This window comes from Balaenoptera borealis, assembly GCF_965194805.1.
Source record: "Balaenoptera borealis genome assembly, chromosome: 12".
Taxonomy (NCBI): Eukaryota; Metazoa; Chordata; class Mammalia; order Artiodactyla; family Balaenopteridae; genus Balaenoptera; species Balaenoptera borealis.
Window position 1 is genome coordinate 44,731,231 of NC_138869.1, and position 21,436 is coordinate 44,752,666.

The 21,436-nt window shown below is 43.7% G+C and overlaps 1 protein-coding gene across 1 annotated transcript in view; it reads right to left on the reverse strand.

Moving 5' to 3' along the window:
• PTPN23 (protein tyrosine phosphatase non-receptor type 23) overlaps positions 1–19,880 on the reverse strand; it is a 40,395-nt gene extending 20,515 nt beyond the window's left edge. The window contains exons 1-2 of the mRNA XM_082347520.1: positions 19,644–19,880; positions 11,865–11,939 (exon numbers count right to left, since the gene is read on the reverse strand). Of these exons, the coding sequence (XP_082203646.1) occupies positions 11,865–11,939; positions 19,644–19,727 (159 nt within the window). The 5' untranslated portion in view covers positions 19,728–19,880. The remainder of the gene's footprint in view (positions 1–11,864; positions 11,940–19,643) is intronic.
• Between the last annotated feature and the right edge of the window lie 1,556 nt (positions 19,881–21,436).

Consider the following 21,436-nt stretch of genomic DNA (forward strand, 5'->3'; position numbering starts at 1 on the left):
CACCAAATGTAAAATAGATAGCTAGTGGGAAGCAGCTGCAGAGCACAGGGAGATCAGCTCGGTGCTTTGTGACCACCTAGATGGGGGGATAGGGAGAGTGGGAAGGAGATGCAAGAGGGAGGAGATATGAGGATATATGTATATGTATAGCTGATTTACTTTGTTATAAAGCAGAAACTAACACACCATTGTAAAGCAATTACACTCCAATAAAGATGTAAAAAAAAAAATAATAATAAAAATAGAAATGAAAAAACAAAATAAAATCAACAGGAAGACAAGGTTTAAAATGGCAATAAATACATACCTATCAATAATTACCTTAAATGTCAATGGACTAAATGCTCCAATCAAAAGATACAGAGTGGCAGACTGGATTAAAAAAATAAGAGCCTACAATATGCTGCCTACAAGAGACCCACTTTGAGGCAAAGGACACACATAGATTAAAAGTGAGGGGATGGAAAAAGATATTTCATGCAAACGGAAATGACAAGAAGGCAGGGGTCACACATATCAGACAAAATAGACTTTAAAACAAAGGTTATAAAGAAAGATAAAGAAGGACACTGTAGGGCTTCCCTGGTGGCGCAGTGGTTGAGAGTCTGCCTGCCAATGCAGGGGACACGGGTTCGAGCCCTGGTCTGGGAAGATCCCACACGCTGCGGAGCAACAAAGCCCGTGAGCCACAACTACTGAGCCAGCGTGTCTGGAGCCTGTGCTCCACAACAAGAGCGGGCGCAATAGTGAGAGGCCCGTGCACCGCGATGAAGAGTGGCCCCTGCTTGCTGCAACTAGAGAAAGCCCTCACACAGAAACGAAGACCTAACACAGCCAAAAATAAATAAATTAATTAATTAAAAAAAAAAAGGACACTGTACAATGATAAAAAGATCAACACATGGAAAGGATATTCCACTTGTCAACATATATGCACCCAACATAGAAACACCCAAATAAATAAAACAAATACTAACAGACATAAAGGGAGAAACTGACAAGAATACATTAACAGTAGGAGACTTTAATACCCCACTCACATCAATGGACAGACCTTTGAGACAGAAAATCAATAAGGCAACAAAGATCCTAAATAATACAATAGAAAAGTTAAACTTAACTGATATCTTCAGGACATTACATCCAAAAAAAAACAGAATACACATTCTTTTCAAGTGCACATGGAACATTCTCTAGGACTGACCACACGCTAGGGCACAAAACAAGCCTCAACAAATTTAATAGTATAGAAATTATTTCAAGCATCTTTTCTGACCACAACAGCATGAAACTAGAAATCAACCACAGAGAAAGAAACAAGAAAAAACCAAGTACAAGGAGACTAAACAACATACTACTAAAAAAACCAATGGGTCAACAAGAAAAATCAAAGAAATTAAAAAATACCTTGAGGCAAATGACAATGAAAACACAACCATAAATATCTCTGGGATGCAGGAAAAGCAGTTCTTAGAGGGAAGTTCATAGCAATACAGGCCTTCCTTAAGAAACAGGAAAAATCTCAAATAAACAACCTAGCCCACCACCTAAAAGAATTAGAAAAAGAAGTACAAACAAAACCAAAAGTCAGCAGAAGGAAGGAGATAATAAAGATCAGAGAGGAAATAAATAAAATAGAGATGAAAAAAACAAGACAAAAAAAATCAATAAAACCAAGAGCTGGTTTTTTGAAAGGGTAAACAAAATTGACAAACCTCTAGCCAGGTTCACCAAGAAGAAAAGAGAGAAGACACAAACAAAATAAGAAATGAAAGAGGAGAAATCACAACAGATACTGCAGAACTACAAAAAACCATAAGAGAATACTATGAATAATTATAGGCCAATGAACTTGACAACCTCAAAGAAATGGACAATTTCTAGAAACACACAGCCCATCAAAACTGAATGAATAAGAAATAGATAACTTGAATAGACCAATCACTAGAAATTAAACAGAATGTGTAATTTAAAAAACCTCCATACAAACAGAAGTCCAGGACCAGATGGCTTCACTGGGGAACTTTACTAAACATACAAAGAACTTATACCAATCCTTCCCAAACTCTTCCAAAAGACTGAAGAGGAAGGAACACTCCCAATAACATCCTATGAAGCCACCATCACCCTGATACCAAAACCAAAGACACTACCAAAAAAGAAAATTACAGGTCAATATCTTTGATGAATATAGACACAAAAATTCTCAAACCGAATCCAACAATACATAAAAAAGGTCATACACCACGACCAAGTTGGATTCATCCCAGGGTCACAAGGATGGTTCAACATACACAAGTCAATCAATGTGATACACCACATTAACAAAAGAAAGGACAGAAACCAGGACTTCCCTGGTGGCCCAGTGGTTAAGACTCTATGCTTCCACTGCAGGGGGCATGGGTACAATCCCTGATCAGGGAACTAAGATCCCACATGCCACATGGCGTGGCCCAAAAAAAAAAAAAAAACGGGGGGGGGGGGTGAGGGGCAGAAATGACAGAAGCTACATGATCATCTCAACAGATACAGAAAAAGAATTTTATAAAATTCAACATCCATTCATGATAAAAACCCTTACAAAAGTGAGTATAGAGGGAATATATCTCAACATAATAAAAGCTATTTATGGACTTCCCTCGTGGTGCAGTGGTTAAGAATCCGCCTGCCAAAGCAGGGAACACAAGTTTGAACCCTGGTCCTGGAAGATCCCACATGCCACAGAGCAACTAAGCCTATGTGCCACAACTACTGAGCCTCGCTCTAGAGCCCGCGAGCCACAACTACTGAAACCATGTGCCACAACTACTGAAGCCTGAGGGCCCAGAGCCCGTGCTCTGCAACAAGAGAAGCCACCGCAATGAGAAGCCCGCTTGCCGCAACTAGAGAAAGCCGGTGTGCAGCAATGAAGACCCAATGCAGCCAAAAACAAAAAATAAATAAATTTATTAAAAAAAAAAAAAACCTCATGGTAACCGCAAACTGAAAATCTATAATGATACACACACACAAAGAAAGAAAAAGGAATCCAAACAAAACACTACAGTCAGTCATCAAATCACAAGAGAAGAGAACAAAAGGGTAGAAAAAAGACTTACAAAAACAAATCCAAGGGGCTTCCCTGGTGGCGCAGTGGTTAAGAATCCGCCTGCTAATGCAGGGGACACGGTTTCGAGCCCTGGCCTGGGAAGATCCCACATGCCATGGAGTAACTAAGCCCGTGTGCCACAACTACTGGGCCTGAGCTCTAGAAGCCCACAAGCCACAACTACTGAGCCCATGTGCCACAACTACTGAAGCCTGCGTGCTTAGAGCCCGTGCTCTGCAACAAGAGGAGCCATGACGATGAGAAGCCCACGCACAGCAATGAAGAGTAGCCCCCGCTCACCACAACTAGAGAAAACCCGCACACAGCAACGAAGACCCAACACAGCCAAAAATAAATTTAAAAAAAAAAAATCCAAAACAATTAACAAAATGGCAATAAGAACATACATATTGATAATTACCTTAAACATAAACAGATTAAATGCTCCAACCAAAAGACACAGACTGGCTTAATGGATACAAAAACAAGACCCATTTATATGCTGTCTACAAGAGACCCACTTCAGATCTAGGGACACATACAGACTGAAAGTGATGGGATAGAAAAAGGTATTCCATGCAAATGGAAATCAAAAGAAAGCTGGAGTAGCAATACAATAAGTCTCCTACATAAAACCTTCAAGTTGCGAACTTTCAAAGATGTGAACGTGCATCCTCATGTCTAATCATGTAAGTCAGTTCATGTGTCTGGCATACATTGTCACGTGCATGCATCCTCTACGAGTGGCTGTGTTTTTGTGTACTTTACGGTACAGTACTGTATAAAGCACAGTAGTATAGTATCTTTATTTCAAGCCCAGGATGTCCAGAAGCAAGCATAAATGCAGCGGTGGTGTACCTGGTATAGTACTACCCAAACATCACTGGAACATTTTTTTCAAGAGGGTAGATGGAATTGAATCCAGCAAGGAACCAGAACCTGTGCCATCAACTTCAGGCATGAGTGAAACTGCAGCTTGCCCTCCATCTCCTATTGCTGACGATCCATCAGCTCTACCATCTCCCACCTCCTCTCCCTCCTTCAGTCAGTAACTCTTATTGCCTGTTCACTCAATGCCAGCCCCTGTATGCAGTTGCTGTACTGTATTACTATACTTTTCAAGGTACTATATTGTAAGATTAAAAATGTTTTCTTTATTTTTTGTGGGTTTTTTTTAATGTATTATTTGTGTGAAAATTATTATAAACCTAATACAGTACAGTACTATATAGCTGACTGTGTTAGTTGGGTACCTAGGCTAACTCTGTTGGACTTACAAACAAAACTGGACTCACGAACGCACTCTTGGAACAGAACTCGTTCATATGTAGGGAACTTACTATACTCATATCAGATAAAATAGACTTTAAAATAAAGAGTGTTACAAGAGGGGCTTCCCTGGTGGCGCAGTGGTTAAGAATCTGCCTGCCAATGCAGGGGACATGGGTTCAAGCCCTGGTCCGGGAAGATCCCACATGCCGCAGAGCAACTAAGCCCGTGCACCACAACTACTGAGCCTGTGCTCTAGAGCCTGCGAGCCACAACTACTGAGCCCGTGTGCCACAACTACTGAAGCCCGTGTGCCTAGAGCCCATACTCCACAACAACTCACTGCAACTAGAGAAAGCCCGCACACAGCAACAAAGACCCAACGCAGCCTAAAATAAAATAAAATAATTTAAAAATTTTAAAAAAAAGAGTGTTACAAGAGACAAAGAAGGACACTACATAATGATCAAGGGATCAATCCAAAAAGAAGATATAACAATTGTAAATATATATGCACCCAACACAGGAGCCCATCAACATATAAGGCAAATACTAACAGCCATAAAAGGAGAAATCAACAGTAACACAGTAATAGTGGGGGACGTTAACACCTCACTTTCATCAAGGGACAGATCATCCAGACAGAAAGTCAATAAGGAAACACAGTCCTTAAGACACATCAGACCAGATGAACTTAATTGATATTTATAGTGCATTCCATGCAAAAGCAGCAGAATACAGATTCTTTTCAAGTGCACATGGAACATACTCCAGGACTGATCACATGCTGGGCCACAAAGCAAGCCTTAGTAAATTTAAGAAAATTAAATCATATTAAGCATCTTTTCTGGCCACAAGCCTGAGATTAGAAATCAACTACAAGGAAAAAATGATAAAAAACACGAACACGTGGAGGCAAACAATATGGTACTAAACAATCAATGAATCACTGAATAAATCAAAGAGGAAATCAAAAAATACCTAGAGAGGGCTTCCCTGGTGGCGCAGTGGTTGGGAGTCCGCCTGCCAATGCAGGGGACATGGGTTCGAGCCCTGGTCCGGGGGGATCCCACATGCTGTGGAGCAGTTAAGCCCATGTGCCACAACTACTGAAGCCCACGTGCCTAGAGCCCGTGCTCCGCTACAGGAGAAGCCACCGCAATGAGAAGCCCGAGAACCACAACGAAGACAACAGCAACTAGAGAGAAGTCCACGTGCAGCAACGAGGACCCAACGCAGCCAAAAATAAATTAAAAAAAAAAAAAAGAACCTAGAGAAAAATGGAAATGAAAGCACAATGATCCAAAACCTATTGGACACAGCAAAAGCAATTCTAAGAGGGAAGTTTATAGCAATACAATCTTATCTCAGGAAACAAGAAAAATCTCAAACAAACAACCTATCCTTACACCTAAAGCAACTCGAGAAAGAAGAACAAACAAAACCAAAAGTTAGTAGAAGGAACGAAATCATAAAGACCACAGCAGAAATAAATGAAATAGAGATGAAGAAAACAATAGAAAAGATCAATGAAACTAAAACCTGGTTCTTTGAAAAGATAAACAAAATTGATAATCCTTTAGCCAGTTTCATCAAGAAAAAAAGGGACAGGGCTCAAATCAATAAAATTAGAAATGAAAACTAGGTTACAACTGACAGCACAGAAATATTGGGTTGGCCAAAAAATTTGTTCGGCTTTAAGTAAAAATAAAAGACATTTTTCGTTTTCACCAAGAACTGTATTGAACAATGTATTCACTAACTAAACAAACTTTTTGGCCAACCCAATACAAAGAATCACAAGAGACTACTACAAGCAACTATATGCCAATAAAATGGAAACAGAAATGGACAAATTCTTAGAAAGGCACAATCTTCCAAGACTGAACCAGGAAGAAAGAGAAAATATGAACAGACCAATCACAAGTATTGAAATTGAAACTGTGATTTAAAAACTCCCAACAAACAAAAGTCCAGGACCAGATGGCTTCATGGGCGAATTCAATCAAATATCTAGAGAAAAGAGTTAATACCTGTCCTTCTAAAACTATTCCATCTAAAACTATTCCAAAAAATTGCAGAGGAAGGAACACTTCCAAACTCATTCCATAAGGCCACCATCGCCCTGACACCAAAACCAAAGACACCACAAAAAAAGAAAATTACAGGCCAATATAACTGATGAACATAGACACAAAAATCCTCAACAAAATACTCAGCACACCGAATCCAACAGTACAACAAAAGGATCATACACCATGATCAAATGGGATTTATCCCAGGGATGCAAGGATTTTTCAGTATCGGCAAATCAATTAGTGTGATACAGCACCTTACCAAACTGAAGAATAAAAACCATAGGATCATCTCAACAGATGCAGAAAAAGCTTCTGACAAAATTCAATACCCATTTATGTAAAAACTCTCCAGAAAGTGGACATACAGGGAACACACCTCAACATAATAAAGGCCACATATGACAAATCTATACCTAACATCAAACTCAATGGTGAAAAGCTGAAAACATTTCCTCTAAGATCAGGAACATGGATGTCCACTCTTGCCATTTTTATTCAACATAGTTTTGGAAGTCCTAGCCATGGTGATCAGAGAAGAAGAAGAAATAAAAGGAATCCAAATTGGAAAAGAAGAAGTAAAACTGTCAACTGCTTGTAGATGACATGATACTATATGCAGAAAATCCTAAAGATGCCACCAGAAAACTACTAGAGGTCATCAATGAATTCATAAAATTGCAGGATACAAAATTAATACACAGAAATCTGTTGCATTTCTATACACTAACAACAAAAGATCAGAAAGATTAATCAAGGAAACAATCCCATTTGCCATCACAACAAAAAGAACAAAATACCTAGGAATAAACCTACCTAAGGAGGCAAAAGACCTGTACTCAGAAAACGGTAAGATATTGATGAAAGAAATTAAACATGACACAAACAGATGGAGAGATATACCATGTCCTTGGATTGGAAAAATCAATATTGTGAAAATGACTATACTACCCAAAACAATCTACAGATTTAATGCAATCCTTATCAAATTACCAATGGCATTTTTCACAGAATTAGAAAAAAAAATTTTTTTTAAGTTTTTTTTTTTGATGTGGACCATTTTTAAAGTCTTTATTGAATTTGTTACAATATTGTTTCTGTTTTATGTCTTTGGTTTTTTTGGCCGCGAGGCATGTGGGATCCTAGCTCCCCAACCAGGGATCGAACCCACACCCCATGCATTGGAAGGCGCAGTCTTAACCACTGGACTGCGAGGGAAGTCCCTAGAACAAAAAATTTTACAATTTGTATGGAAACACAAAAGACCCCAAATAACCAAAGCAATCTTGAGAAAGAAAAACAGAGCTGGAGGAATCAGGCTCCCTGACTTCAGACTATACTACAAAGTTACAGTAATCAAAACAGTATGGTACAGACACAAAAACAGAAATACAGATAAATGGAACAGGATAGAAAGCCCAGTGATAAACCCACACACCTATGGTCACCTCATCTATGACAAAGGAGGCAAAAATATACAATGGAGAAAAGACAGTCTCTTCAATAAATGTGTGGGAACTGCTGGGAAAACTGGACAGCTACATGCAATAGAACAAAATTAGAACACTCCCTAACACCATACACAAAAATACACTCAAAATGTATTAAAGGGGCTTTCCTGGTGGTTCAGTGGTTAAGAATCCGCCTGCCAATGCAGGGGACACGGGTTCAAGCCCTGGTCTGGGAAGATCCCACATGCCACGGAGCAACTAAGCCCGTGCGCCACAACTACTGAGCCTGTGCTCTAGAGCTCGCGAGCCACAACTACTGAAGCCCGCGCGCCTAGAGCCCGTGCTCCGCCACAAGAGAAGCCACTGCAATGAGAAGCCCGTGCGCCACAACGAAGAGTAGTCCCTGCTCGCCGCAACTAGAGAAAGCCTGCACGCAGCAACAAAGACCCAATGCAGCCAAAAATTAATTAATTAATTTAAAAAAATGTATTAAAGACCTAAATGTAAGGCCGGACACTACAAAACTCTTAGAGGAAAACATAGGCAGAACACTTTTTGACATAAATCACAGCAAGATCTTTTCCTATCCATCTCCTAGAGTAATAGAAATAAAAACAAACATAAACAAATGTAACCTGATTAAACTTAAAAACTTTTGCACAGCAAAGGAAACCATAAATAAAACAAAAAGACAACCCTCAGAATGGGAGAAAATATTTGCAAATGAAGCAACTGACAAGGAATTAATCTCCAAAATATACAAACAGCTCATGCAGCTCAATATCAAAAAAACAAATAACCTAATCAAAAATGGGCAGAAGATCTAAATAGACATTTCTCCAAAGAAGACACACAAACGGCCAAAAAGCACATGAAAAGATGCTCAACATCACTAATTATCAGAGAAATGCAAATCAGAACTACAATGAGGTATCACCTCACACTGGTCAGAATGGCCGTCATCAAAAAATCTACAAACAATAAATGCTGGAGAGGGTGTGGAGAAAAGGGAACCCTTCTACACTGTTGGTGGGAATGTAAATTGGTACAGCCACTATTGAGAACAGTATGGAGGTTCCTTAAAAAACTAAAAATAGGGCTTCCCTGGTGGCGCAGTGGTTGAGAATCTGCCTGCCAATGCAGGGGACACGGGTTCAAGCCCTGGTCTGGGAAGATCCCACATGCCGCGGAGCAGCTGGGCCCGTGAGCCACAATTACTGAGCTTGCGCATCTGGAGCCTGTGCTCCGCAACAAGAGAGGCCGCGACAGTGAGAGGCCCGCGCACCGCGATGAAGAGTGGCCCCCGCTTGCCACAACTAGAGAAAGCCCTCACACAGAAACGAAGACCCAACACAGCCATAAATTAATTAATTAATTAATTAATTAATTTAAAAAAAAAACTAAAAATAGAGCTACCATATGATCCAGCATTCCCACTCCTGGGCATATACCCAGAGAGAACCATTGTTTGAAAGGATACATGCACCCCAATGCTCACTGCAGCACTATTTAAAATAGCCAAGACATGGAAGCAACCAAAATGTCCATCGACAAACGAATGGCTAAAGAAGATGTGGTGTGTGTGTGTGTATATATATATAAATATATATATATACACACACACACATATATATAATGGAATATTACTCAGCCATATAAAATTATGCCATTTGCAGCAACGTGGATGGACCTAGAGATGATCATACCAAGTGAAATCAGACAGAGAAAGACAAATATCATGTTATCACTTATAGGTAGACACGAAAAACTGATACAAAGGAACTAATTTACAAAACAGAAACAGACTCACAGACTTAGAAAACAAACTTATGATTACCGAAGAGGAAAGGTGGGGGAAGAGGAATATATTAGGAGGTTGGGATTAACCGGTACACACTAATATATATAAAATAGATAATCAACAAGGACCTAGGGAGCTCTACTCAACACTCTGTAATAACCTACATGGAAAAGAATCCGAAAAAGAATAGATATATGTGTATGTATTACTGGATCAGGTTGCTGTATACCTAAAACAAACACAACGTGGTAAATCAACTATACTCCAACATAAAATAAAAATTAAAAAAAAAAGAAAAGAAAAAAAGAAATGCCTACTCTATTCCCCTCAGGCCTCGGTGACCCTGGCTGGTGTCACATCCCTAATGCCTGAGCAGGCTTGGGTCCTGAGGCTGGACAGTCATGGGGCTGAGGGAGCTGGGGAGGATGTGCCAGCAAACAAGCCCCCCCTCAACCCCCACAGACGTGTAGTGCCTGGTCCCTCTGGATGAAACCACAGTCTCCAGATCCAGGTGGGCCCTCCTACAGTTAAACAAGCCTAGTGTACCCAAAGGATGTTGGACCCTCTGCGCGGAAACAGCTTTGAAAAGTCAGCTGGCCTCCAAGTCTCCTGGTGGGAGGATTCCCACCTCCAGCCTCCTTCCTTAGAGTTACCCCACCTACGTACAACAGCACCCTCAGCACAGCGGTTTGGCAGGGGTTGGGATTTGTCTTGGGGGTGAAAGGTAAGGGGGAAGAAGTAATGGAACAGAAGCCTGAAAGGTTCGAAAGGATACATGCACCCCAATGTTCACTGCAGCGCTGTTTACAATAGCCAGGACATGGAAGCAACCTAAATGTCCACCGACAGATGAATGGATAAAGAAGATGTGGTACAGGACTTTCTCTGGTGGCGCAGTGGTTAAAAATCCGCCTGCCAATGCAGGGGACACAGGTTCAATCCCTTGTCCGGGAAGATCCCACGTGCTGTGGAGCAACTAGGCCCATGCGTCACGACTTCTGAGACTGCGCTCTAGAGCCCACGAGCCACAACTACTGAGCCCACGCACTGCAACTACTGAAGTCTGTGCACTCTAGGGCCTGTGTACTACAACTACTGAGCCTGCGTGCTGCAACTACTGAAGCCCGCACGCCTACAGCCCATACTCCACAACAAGAGAAGCCACCGCAACGAGAGGCCCGTGCACCGCAACAAAGAGTAGTCCCTGTACGCTGCAACTAGAGAAAGCCCGCGCACAGCAACGAAGACCCAATACAGCCAAAAATAAATAATTTTTTTAAAAAAATGTGCTACATATATACAATGGAATATTACTCAGCCGTTAAAAAAGAATAAAATAATGTCATTTGCAGCAACATGGATGAACCAGGAGATTATCACACTAAGTGAAGTAAGTCAGACAGAGACAAATATCATATGCTATCACTTCTATGTGGAATCTTAAAAAAATGATACAAATGAACTTATCTACAAAACAGAAAAAAACTCACAGACTTATAAAACAAACTTACGGTTACCAAAGGGGAAAGGTGGCGGAGGAAGGATAAATTGGGAGTTTGGGATTGACATATACACACTACTATATTTAAAATAGATAATCAACAAGGACCTACTGTATAGCACAGGGAACTCTACTCAGTATTGTGTAATAACCTAAATGGGAAAAGAATTTGAAAAAGAACAGATACCTGTATATGTATAATTGAATTACTTTACTGTACACCTGAAACTAACACAACATTGTAAATCAACTATACTCCAATATAAAGTAAAACTTAAAGAAAAATTATTAGATAAACCAAGAAAAAAAAATACCACTGTTGTATGCTCACTGATACAGAAACATATCCACAGTATGTTAAGTGAAAAAGGCAGGCTACATAGGCAGTATAGGTGGTACATGGTCCTACTGTGGTTTTATATAGTATAACTAACATTAAAAAATATATATATATATATATACACACACACACACACACACACACACACACAAAATTGTGAAAAGGGATTTTTCTTTTGCTTTTTGATTTTAGTATTTTCAAATTTTTCTATCATTAATTTTGCTGCTTTTACAGAGGAAAAAATACTGAATTAAAATAAGAAGACAGTTCTAGGTGGTTTCTTTACTTCCCTATCAAACCAATTCTGTTCACACCTGCATAAAAACACTATCCTCCTACCTGTCTGAGCAACTCCAGCTTCTTCAGTTCCTCATTGTAGGCTTCTGGATTCTCTCCATAATTCTTCTGGACAAACTAGGGAGAGAGAGAGAAGACTGTAAACCAGGGATAGAGCATACCCCACTGCTCCTGCTCCTGCCCTCTGAGTCCTCGGCAATCACCAGTCAGGGCTCAGGATGGAGTCAAGACCCACAACCACGAGCTCATCTCCTGGGCCGCTAGAAACTCGACCTCAATAACGGGACAGCACCAAGATGTTGACTGCGGGAGCCTCCTCCATTGAACAAAATGGGAAAGAAGACTGGACAACCTGACTGGAACACCCTGGCTGGCCCTCATCGTGCTGCAGCCCTCTCTATGAAGCCCAGGACTCTGCCAGTTCAGGAAGCTGGGGAACTCAGCTGGCTGAAATGGGATCCTACTGAGCATCCCAAAATGGGCCACAAATTCAAGCCTCCCTCAAGTACAGGACCCTGGTGTGTCCTGGGGTCACAATCATAATCCTGACCCAACAGCAAATGTAGTAGGAAGAAGAACCAAAGAAGAGTGGGAGCACAAAGCCTTCTTCACCAGCCCGCCTTCCTGTGGAAAGGGCACCACAGAAGTAAGTGACCTCATTGGTGAGGAAAGGCCTGTGGATGTGTGATGGGAATGACCCAGACAGGCGGAGGGGAGGGGAGAGGAGGGGGCCCACATCAGAGAAGGGGCTGGCATGCCTGCCCACAACAGCACTCACCACCTCCTGCACAGGGAGCACACTCACCAGCCTGGAGGCACGGCCTGGACCAAAGGGCCCCTTGTTCACCTAAGATCAACAGACTAAGGCAGCTGGCACTACTCCTGTTGCAGGAGGTCCCGTGGGACAGAGGCCGAAGGGATTGGAGGGATATCTGAGAGTCCTAGAAACAAGGCTTCACCTGACATCGCTGAGAACATCTGTCCCTGTAGTCACACAATGGTAAAGGGGAGAGAGATGCTGCCGCCGCTGCCAGCAAACTGCCCCTAGAGGAAACCTTCTACCTGTCTCATTCCTCCTCCAAGATCAGCAGCAAACACTTACTGAGCTCCTACCCACAGGCCAGACACTGTGCCAAGTGCCTAATAAGTCACTCAATCCTAACAACAACCCAAAGAAGTAGACATCATCATCGTCACCATTTTACAGATGAGGAAATGAGGAAACTGAGGCACAGAAGTTAAGGCATTTGCCGAGGTCACACAGCACCAATAACTGATGGGGCAGTGACTGAAATCCAGGCATTTGGGCTCCAGAGCCCATATTCTTAACCACACATCAGACCAATCCATTTCTATTTTTTAAACATGGTTCTCATAAAACAAAAAATGGGAAGCGAAAATGAATCTCCAGCCACACAGTGAGTCAGTGGAGCAGACAGGTTATTGTTTAAATTCTGATAAATCCTCCATGGCTTGATCACTCCCCCTACTGAACAGAGGAAACAGGCGGCTGAAGGTTCTAGAGTAAAGGACAGAGACCATCTCTCAGTCAGTCTCTCTATAGCTCACACCTCTGCACAGCTCGGAACAAGGTCTGGTCAGGATTTGAAGGTCACGGCAGAGTCTGAGAAGGAAGGCCCAGCGGCAGGTAGAGCCTGGGCCTCGGCACCCCAGATCAAGAGTAAGATACTAGAAGGCACTGACAGGACCCCAGTGCACCTACACAACTAACAGCCGGTTGGGGTTGGGAGGATCAGGGAACCTCCAGAGCCCAGCCAGGCTTTGGAGTAGCTGGGAATCCTTTTCTGAGGGAACAATGAGACCTATGAACAGTTTTATGTTGAAAGCATGTCCAGGGTTCAGAGCCAAGGCAGGGGGAAAAAAGGTGAGGAAGGAGTTATAAGTGAAAACAATAAAACAGAATGAAAAGACCACTTCCAGAGAGAAATACCAAGACTGAGTAAGTCCTGGCTGTGCCCCTGGGTTGCTTTGAGATCTGGGCTTGGTTTTTCATCTGTAAAATGGAGTTAATATTATCTGCTATGAGGTTTCCCTGGTGGCTCAGTGGTTAAGAATCCACCTGCCAATGCAGGGGACATGGGTTCGATCCCTGGTCTGGGAAGATGCCACATGCCACGGAGCAACTAAGCCCGTGCGCCACAACTACTGAGCCTGCGCTCTAGAGCCACAACTACTGAGCCCACGTGCCATAACTACTGAGGCCCACACGCCTAGAGCTCGTGGTCCGCAACAAGAGAAGCCACCGCAATGAGAAGCCCGCGCACCGCAACGAAGAGTAGCCCCCACTCGCCGCAACTAGAGAAAGACCGTGCATAGCAACAAAGACCCAATGCAGTCAAAAATAAATAAATAAGATTTTTTAAAAATTACCTGCTACGTCTAACTCACAGAGCTGTCATAGGACTTGAGCTATTCACTAAACAGAGAAAGAGGATGCTAAGTTGAAAATATTGTTTACAATATGCCAAGACCTGTACTAGGGACTCACATGCATTAACTCTCGATTCCCACAAGCTTATAACGTATATTATTAGTCCATGTTACAGGTGAGAAAAATGAGGCCCAGGTTAGTGATGTAATCATTTGTAGCAGCTGAAAGTCACCAACTATTAAGTTGAAAAGGTGGGACCTAAGGCAAGGTCTGTCTGATTCCAACGTCTATACTATTTCCATGATGGTACTCTGCTCTTTTACCGAGCAACAAATGGCCCTGAATTCTGTAGGTAAATTGAGATCACTGGAAACATCCATCCTGGGTCCTGCCATTCTTTTGCAGAGATGAGCAATCGCAGTGCTAGCACTCCGGGTCAAACTTCCTGATTCTTGACCCAGGGATATTCCTTTTGTGTCACCTTCTCTGGTACTATCATGGTCTCATTCTTCTGTGTATGCTCTTTTTTTTTTCCTGGATGATGGGGATGTTTAGCTTCTGCTCTTAATTTGATATAACACCTTGGAATTTCATGGTGTTAATTAAAGCAATAACCCAAGAAGAAAAGGCAATAAAAGGCATCACATCTGTTGGCACTGTACTCATTCACCATGCACATTATATTTCTTTTTTTCTTCACTTGCAGGTTGACTCAAATATGGGGAATGCCTTGGGCTATTCCACATAAAATTAAGTCCCACATACAGTGTTGTTAATTAATACAATATATGTTCTGCTACTGAATTTCAAGTGAGATTAATTTTATTCAGAGAAGGAAGTATTATTGCCAAGGGAAATCTTCAGCCCCTTGGTATCAGCAAGCCTAAAACCAAATTACAGGCCAAGAGCATCAGGGATGAGAACAGGCATTCATCCTCACCTAGTCTAACCTCTACATAAGACTCAAGGCTTCTCTCCCACATCTCTTCTGAACGGCCCCTCCAACTGCCTGGATAACACTAGTGAGGAAGACTCAAGTTACCTCCCCTGGAGGGTGCTAGAACTAGACTAGGTCATTCAACCTAAGCACTCTCTACACACAAGTATTTATTACTTCCCAAGCAAAGAATCTGGTGTGAAAGGGATATACGGCTTTTATGTATGAGATTAAAGTCAGAGAAGAATGAACTGAACAATCCAGGTCACCTGCACCTGGAGCCATTCTGCAGTAAACTCGAGTGGGCAGATAGGCTCAAGCAGACCGGCTCAGTGACTCCAAATCTGTGATAAGAGATAAGACAGGTCACCACCAAAGGCAACTGGCAACATCCTGTGCTCCTCACTGCTCAGGAGCCAGGCACTTTTAGGCTTCTGGTCATCTCATTTCCCCATCTATGTGTGGGACAAGTTTTTCAAGAGTGAGCTCCCCATAAGAAATCTGGAAGGGGAAAAAAAACTCCACAAACCTGAAAACCAGACTCTACCTACATGAGAATAAGATGAACAGTAAGAAGAGGCAACAAGAGTGTACACTCTGTGGCACAGGTCAACTGAGTGAGGGGAGCGGTAAGATCTGTCTGAATTTGAAGGAGGGTGGTACAATTGCCGGCAGCTAAAGGGACCCCGAGAAAATACGGTTCAACCTGGGTGATGAACAGGAGGAAAGGAATTCCAGTAAGGACCGGAACAAGGACAATGACCAGGAAAAGAGGCTGAAAGTTCCTATGGGAGAGGCCTGGTAAGACTGAAGCGTGGAAGGCAGGCTGAAGCGAAGTGATGGCAGGCCTTGAACAGTGGACAGTTTCTCTGGAGTAACCTGGTGGGAAAGTGGAGATTTAGAGAGATCAATCCAGCCAGAGAGGGAAGAGGGGAGAGGTCAAGAAGCCACTTGGTTGGTAGGGTGGCTACCTATGGTACAACTGTCCTTGAGGATGGTTTACTATGTGGATCACTAGAAGGTAAGCTCCATGAGGACAGAGATTTTTGTCATCACATACAGCCCTGAATTCTCAGGGCTGGCACATAATAGTCACTCAATAACTATTTGTTCAATGAATGAATCAGGGATGGATGTAGCACCTGAGTCCAAGTGAGCTTGACCTGAGCTCAAGTGCAGTTGGTTAAGGGCAGGTGTTTGGGACCACAGGAGGAAAGAACTTCAAACATGAACATGTGTGGCCAAATCGCTCACTAATGAAGAGCACAGAGTCATCCTTCATCAGTTTCCCGTGAGTTAGCACTCTGGGCTCCAAAACACAGGTAAGGTACAGGGCTAGCAGCATTTCCCCACTGAAAAATTATGTGGGTCCAGGTATCCCAACCTAAAACTTGGCACTGCCGTTCAAAACCAGCTTGCTGTTCTCCTGGCTCTTATTTCACATTATTCCATAATTGAAGGCATATCCATCAGAAAGGAAAACCAGTACTAACCATTATGAAAGGTTTTTTTCAAAGGCCCAGCTCTCAAAATAAAGAAACCCTTTACCTTCTTGAAAAACTCCTATTCATTCTTCAAAACCCACCTCCTTGGCAAGCCTCCCCTGATGGCCCCTCCTTAGGCTAGTACTTCTGTACACACTGCACATATTTCTACTCTTCCACTGATGTCACAATTTAATTTTTAAATCTCCTCTACCAAACTATGTATTCCATGAAAAAAAGGACTGTCTCTTATTCATCTGTATTTCAGGACTCCACATGGTGCTCAACAGATTGACCTCAACAGAACCATTTTCATTCTACTAACCCAAATTAAATTCTACTCCTAAGCTCTAAGTCATTGGTGAAGGTTCCTGCAGGTCAGAGCAAGGGTAGGAAAGGACAAGGGTACCAGTGGCAGAAGGTTAAGTGTGGGTTCTAGGGTTGGGGACAGGAGTCCTGGTCAGGGAGAGTTCCCAGCTGCAGTGGCTACTGTAGTCTCCTCTGCAGGAAGACAGTTCCAGAGTACCTGAAGGAGCTGGCCACCCACAAGATTGCTATTCCTTTTTAGTGGGTTCATGTAAAACAGGCAACAATTTTAACCTATCAAATAAATGGTGTATCTTTCCCCAACCCTGAAATAAGGAAACAAAGAAAAAGAGCAGATGTCTAGGAAATGAATTTTTCCTCAGCATCTGATACCACCTTAGTAAATGGCTAATGAGTAACTCCTCCCACGGAGGCCCAGGGGCTCCCAGGAGATCACTGCTCACATAATACCTTGTGGGCTAGGTGTAAGTGACAAGAGCATCAGAGGCTAAGTTCAAACAAAAAGATCTCCAAGGAATTCCTGGACTAAGATTTTATCCACTGGACTTCCATAAATTTATGGTCACCATCTCTTAATTCCCTCTCAACTGTCAGTCATCTGAGAAACATTTTCCTGCATGCCAACTATGAAAAAGGGACCCTGCTAGGTTCTGAGGAGCAGGGAGATGCCTCTCAGGTTACTTACAATAGAACAGCGGGGTTAAAACATAGCACACGTAACTGTCACTAGGAAAAGGATAAAAAGAGTTAGGAATTCAGAGAAGGGAAAGATTAATCCAGATGAAAGAAGGCTTGTGGATGAGACAGAGCTTAAACTGGACCTTGAAAGACTGACAGAACCAATAAATAGAGATTAAAGAAGAGCCCCATCGGGACTTCCCTGGTGGTCCAGTGGTTGAGACTTAGCCTTCCAATGCAGGGGGGGTGGGTTCAATCCCTGGTCAGGTAGCTGAGATCCTGCATACCTCGGGGCCAGGGGGCCATGACGTGAAGCACAGGCAATACTGTGACAAATTAAATAAAGACTTTAGAAGTGGTTCACGTCAAAAAAAAAAAAAAAAAAAGAAGAGCCCCATCCCCACCCCAAAGGGCAAAGATGTGAGCTCTTCTGGGTGGGAGGAATTCTACAACCAAAGGCACAGAAGAGCAAACATACAGAGAATGTTAAGGGAACGGCAAGCAGCTGTGAACAGAATCTGGGATACTTGTATCAGAAGCACGTAGATCAAGCACATACTGAGCCCTGAAAAAATGCTGAAAGAACTGGGGTAGGTCAGAGAGTACTCTGAATGGGTTACAGTTGAACTAGAAAACAAAGTTTTGTTGTGTTTTAGAAAAATTCACCTAATTGAATTAAAAGAGCAGATAGAAGATAAATCCAGTGGATAAAATCTTAGCCCAGGAACTCCTTGGAGATCTTTTTGTTTGAACTTAGCCTCTGATGCTCGTGTCACCGACACCTAGCCCACAAGGTATTATCTGAGCAATGATCTCCCTGGGAGCCCCTGGGCCTCCAAGAGAGGAGTTACCAAACTCTGGGAAAGAGGTAACAAAATTTTGGAATTTTAGATCAATTAATCTAATTTCCTGGTTTTACAAATGAGGGAAAAGATGCCCAAAGAGATTAAATGATGGACTCAAAGGCATACAAACTGTTAGTGTCTGAATTGAGGCAGTGGCAGTGTCAAGAGAGAATGGGAGAGCTTCTTCGGAAACTACCTCTCAATCTATTTTCTTTGTCCTATTTTTTTCCTCAAGCACCTTACTGAATGGTACTAAAACCACAAGGATGTCAACCTGCAAGAGCCTCCCGGTTGTTCCTTTTCACTTCTGCTCTGACCCCCAATGCTACCAGGTGGTCATTCCCAAGGCAGCAGATGTCTCAGAGGGCATCTGATGCCCAGTCGACACACCTGGCCCCGCTTTGTACCAGCCACACCTGATCTCGCCACAGCGATCCCTTGCCTCCGTCAGCGCCAAATCTGCCAGTCTCTTCCGTCCAACTGAAGGTTCAACAAATGACTCCTAAAGTCTCTCTGGAAGCTACAACACTGTTTATCCCCTCTGGACAGTCGTGAAAGGCAGTAACCCTTCCCCAAATGACACGGAACTGTATCTTCTGGTCCAAAGGGTCTCCAGATTAGGGTTCTTCTTCTGAGGAGACCAGACAGAATGGCACCAAGTGTCAGAGAGACTCCAATCGCAGAGGTCAGGCATTCCTGTGGCTCACGGAGCTCCCGTCTTTAAACACATCCTGAGCCATCCTCAGCGTCTGTCCCAGTCCGGTCGTGGACTGACGGCGCACCGAGGGCCGGGCACAGCCTTTCCACCCAGCCGGTCAGGGAGGGCCGCCCACCGCTCCCCGCAGGGCGGTCCTGGCGTGGATTAGGGGCGGAGCAGAACGAGGTCCAGAGCGTCACACCGAGGAAGTGAGGTGCCTGGATGGGAATCTTGGAGGGCCGAGGAGACAGCGGGTGTTACCCGGGGCCTGCGGGCGCGCAGGGGTGGGTTGGGGTGAGATGGGGGTGGGCCAGGCTAAGGAAAGCCAGCGGAGGCCCCTCCTGGCCTCACCCGACGTCGCCACAGGGCCTGGGGAGATGATGGACGCGCAGGAGGCGTCCCGCGCCGGCGGACGACGGAGATACGCGGGAGAAGGGGGGGCGGGGAGGAGGCGCACTCACCTTCTTCACGGCCGGCTGAAAGTGGAAGTCACCGGCCTCTTTCAGGTCCAGCCAAATCATGGGCATGCGGGGCACGGCCTCCATGGCGGCTGCCGCCCGCCGGCCACTCGGCCGCTGCCCTAGCTTTTCCAGGTACTGGCTCAGCTGTATACACCGCGCCGCCCCTCGACGCCGGAAGTCACTGGTCACGCTGGGATAAAAGAATGCCCCCACGGCCTGCTGGGAGATGCGGTCCCCGCCCGCACAGCCTTTCGCGCAGGCTCATCTTCCATTGCGCATGCTCAGCCTCCTCAACGGGGCGCGTGTAGACGGAAAATCTCCAGCCTGAGGCGAAAGGGTTTCTGGGAGTAGTAGTCTACCTGCACTTAAATGCCAGGCAGGGTGGTAACTGATTTCTTCCACCTGGGCGAAGTAGACCTGCTGGATTGGCTCTGGCCCGAGGTGCTCCCCACTCAGGGGAAGGGCGTAAAAGAATGTAACCGTGAACTTGTAGACTTAAGTAGTGTCGAGGGCCTTGGTAGATGGGGTCAGGTGCGGTGGTAGAGATAACGTGGCGGCAGGCCGCCGAGAAGAGGTGACTTAAAAACTGAGCCTTGGGGTAGGGGCCTCCAGGCCAAGAGGGAGACAGGGCTAAGAAGAGAGCAAGGGGTTTCATTCCAGGTGTCGAGCTTTGTAACAGAGGAGTGACTGGTTGGAGACTGGCACACTCGGTCCAGCCTGTAAGGCCGGGCACTGCCTAAGAGACGGGCACATCCCTTTGTGATGATGAGAAAAGAAGGCGTAGATGGTGTGTAAAGCGGAAAAAAAAAAAAGAGGCCTAGAGCAATGTGGGTAGATGGGGGTGGGGATGAATATATACGGCCAAGGGAGTACCTTTCAGACTGTCTGGAAGGGGACCAGGGAGAAGAGAACAGTTATTGCCTCTGACGAGGTAACCTGTAGAGAAGGGATTTTAAACTCATGTATATATTACCTAGCTTTAAAAACAAATAAGATGGAGAATGGTTTGTTAGATAGGGCAAAAGTGGAAGCAAGGAAATCAGTGAGGAGCCTTTTGTAGTCTTGCAGGAGACAAGTGATGTCAGGTTGGGGCAAAGGGAGATGAAACGTGGGCAGATTTGAGAAATGTTTTGGAAAAAAGTATCAGAACTTGGGGTGAATGGATGTAGGGGGTTGAGAATATAAAAGATTATTGCCAAGTTTCTAGTTGGTATAGCTGGGTGGCTCCACGACTGTTTACCGACATGGGAAAATGCGGAGAGGAACAGGTTTGGAAGAGAAGAGCAAAGGTTCAGGGCTGTTTCTGTTAAGCTGGATATAGATGCCCTTACGTTGTTCAAGAGAAGATGTGGAGGAGACCACGGGATGTGGGATCTGGGCTCAGAAGAGGGTGCTCATCCATAATTAAGGGCCCAGGTCCCCTTTGCAATCAAGGACCTTCATGCCAGTTGGAGTTAGAGCAAAAGAAAATGCAAGTACGCCAATGTTCACAGCAGCATTATTTACAATAGCCAGAAGGTGGAAATAAACCAAATGTCCATAAACAGATGAATGGATAAACAAAATGTAGTATCACATACACTGAACTATTTTATTCAGCCTTAGAAAGGAAGGAAATTTGGATATTGGGTTGGCCAAAAAGTTTGTTCAGGTTTTTCTGTAACATCTTAGGAAAAAACCCGAACAAACTTTTTGGCTAACCCAGTACATGCCACAACATAAATGAACCTTGAAGACATGATGCTAAGTGAAATAAGCCAGATACAAAATGGCAAATATTGTGTGATTCCACT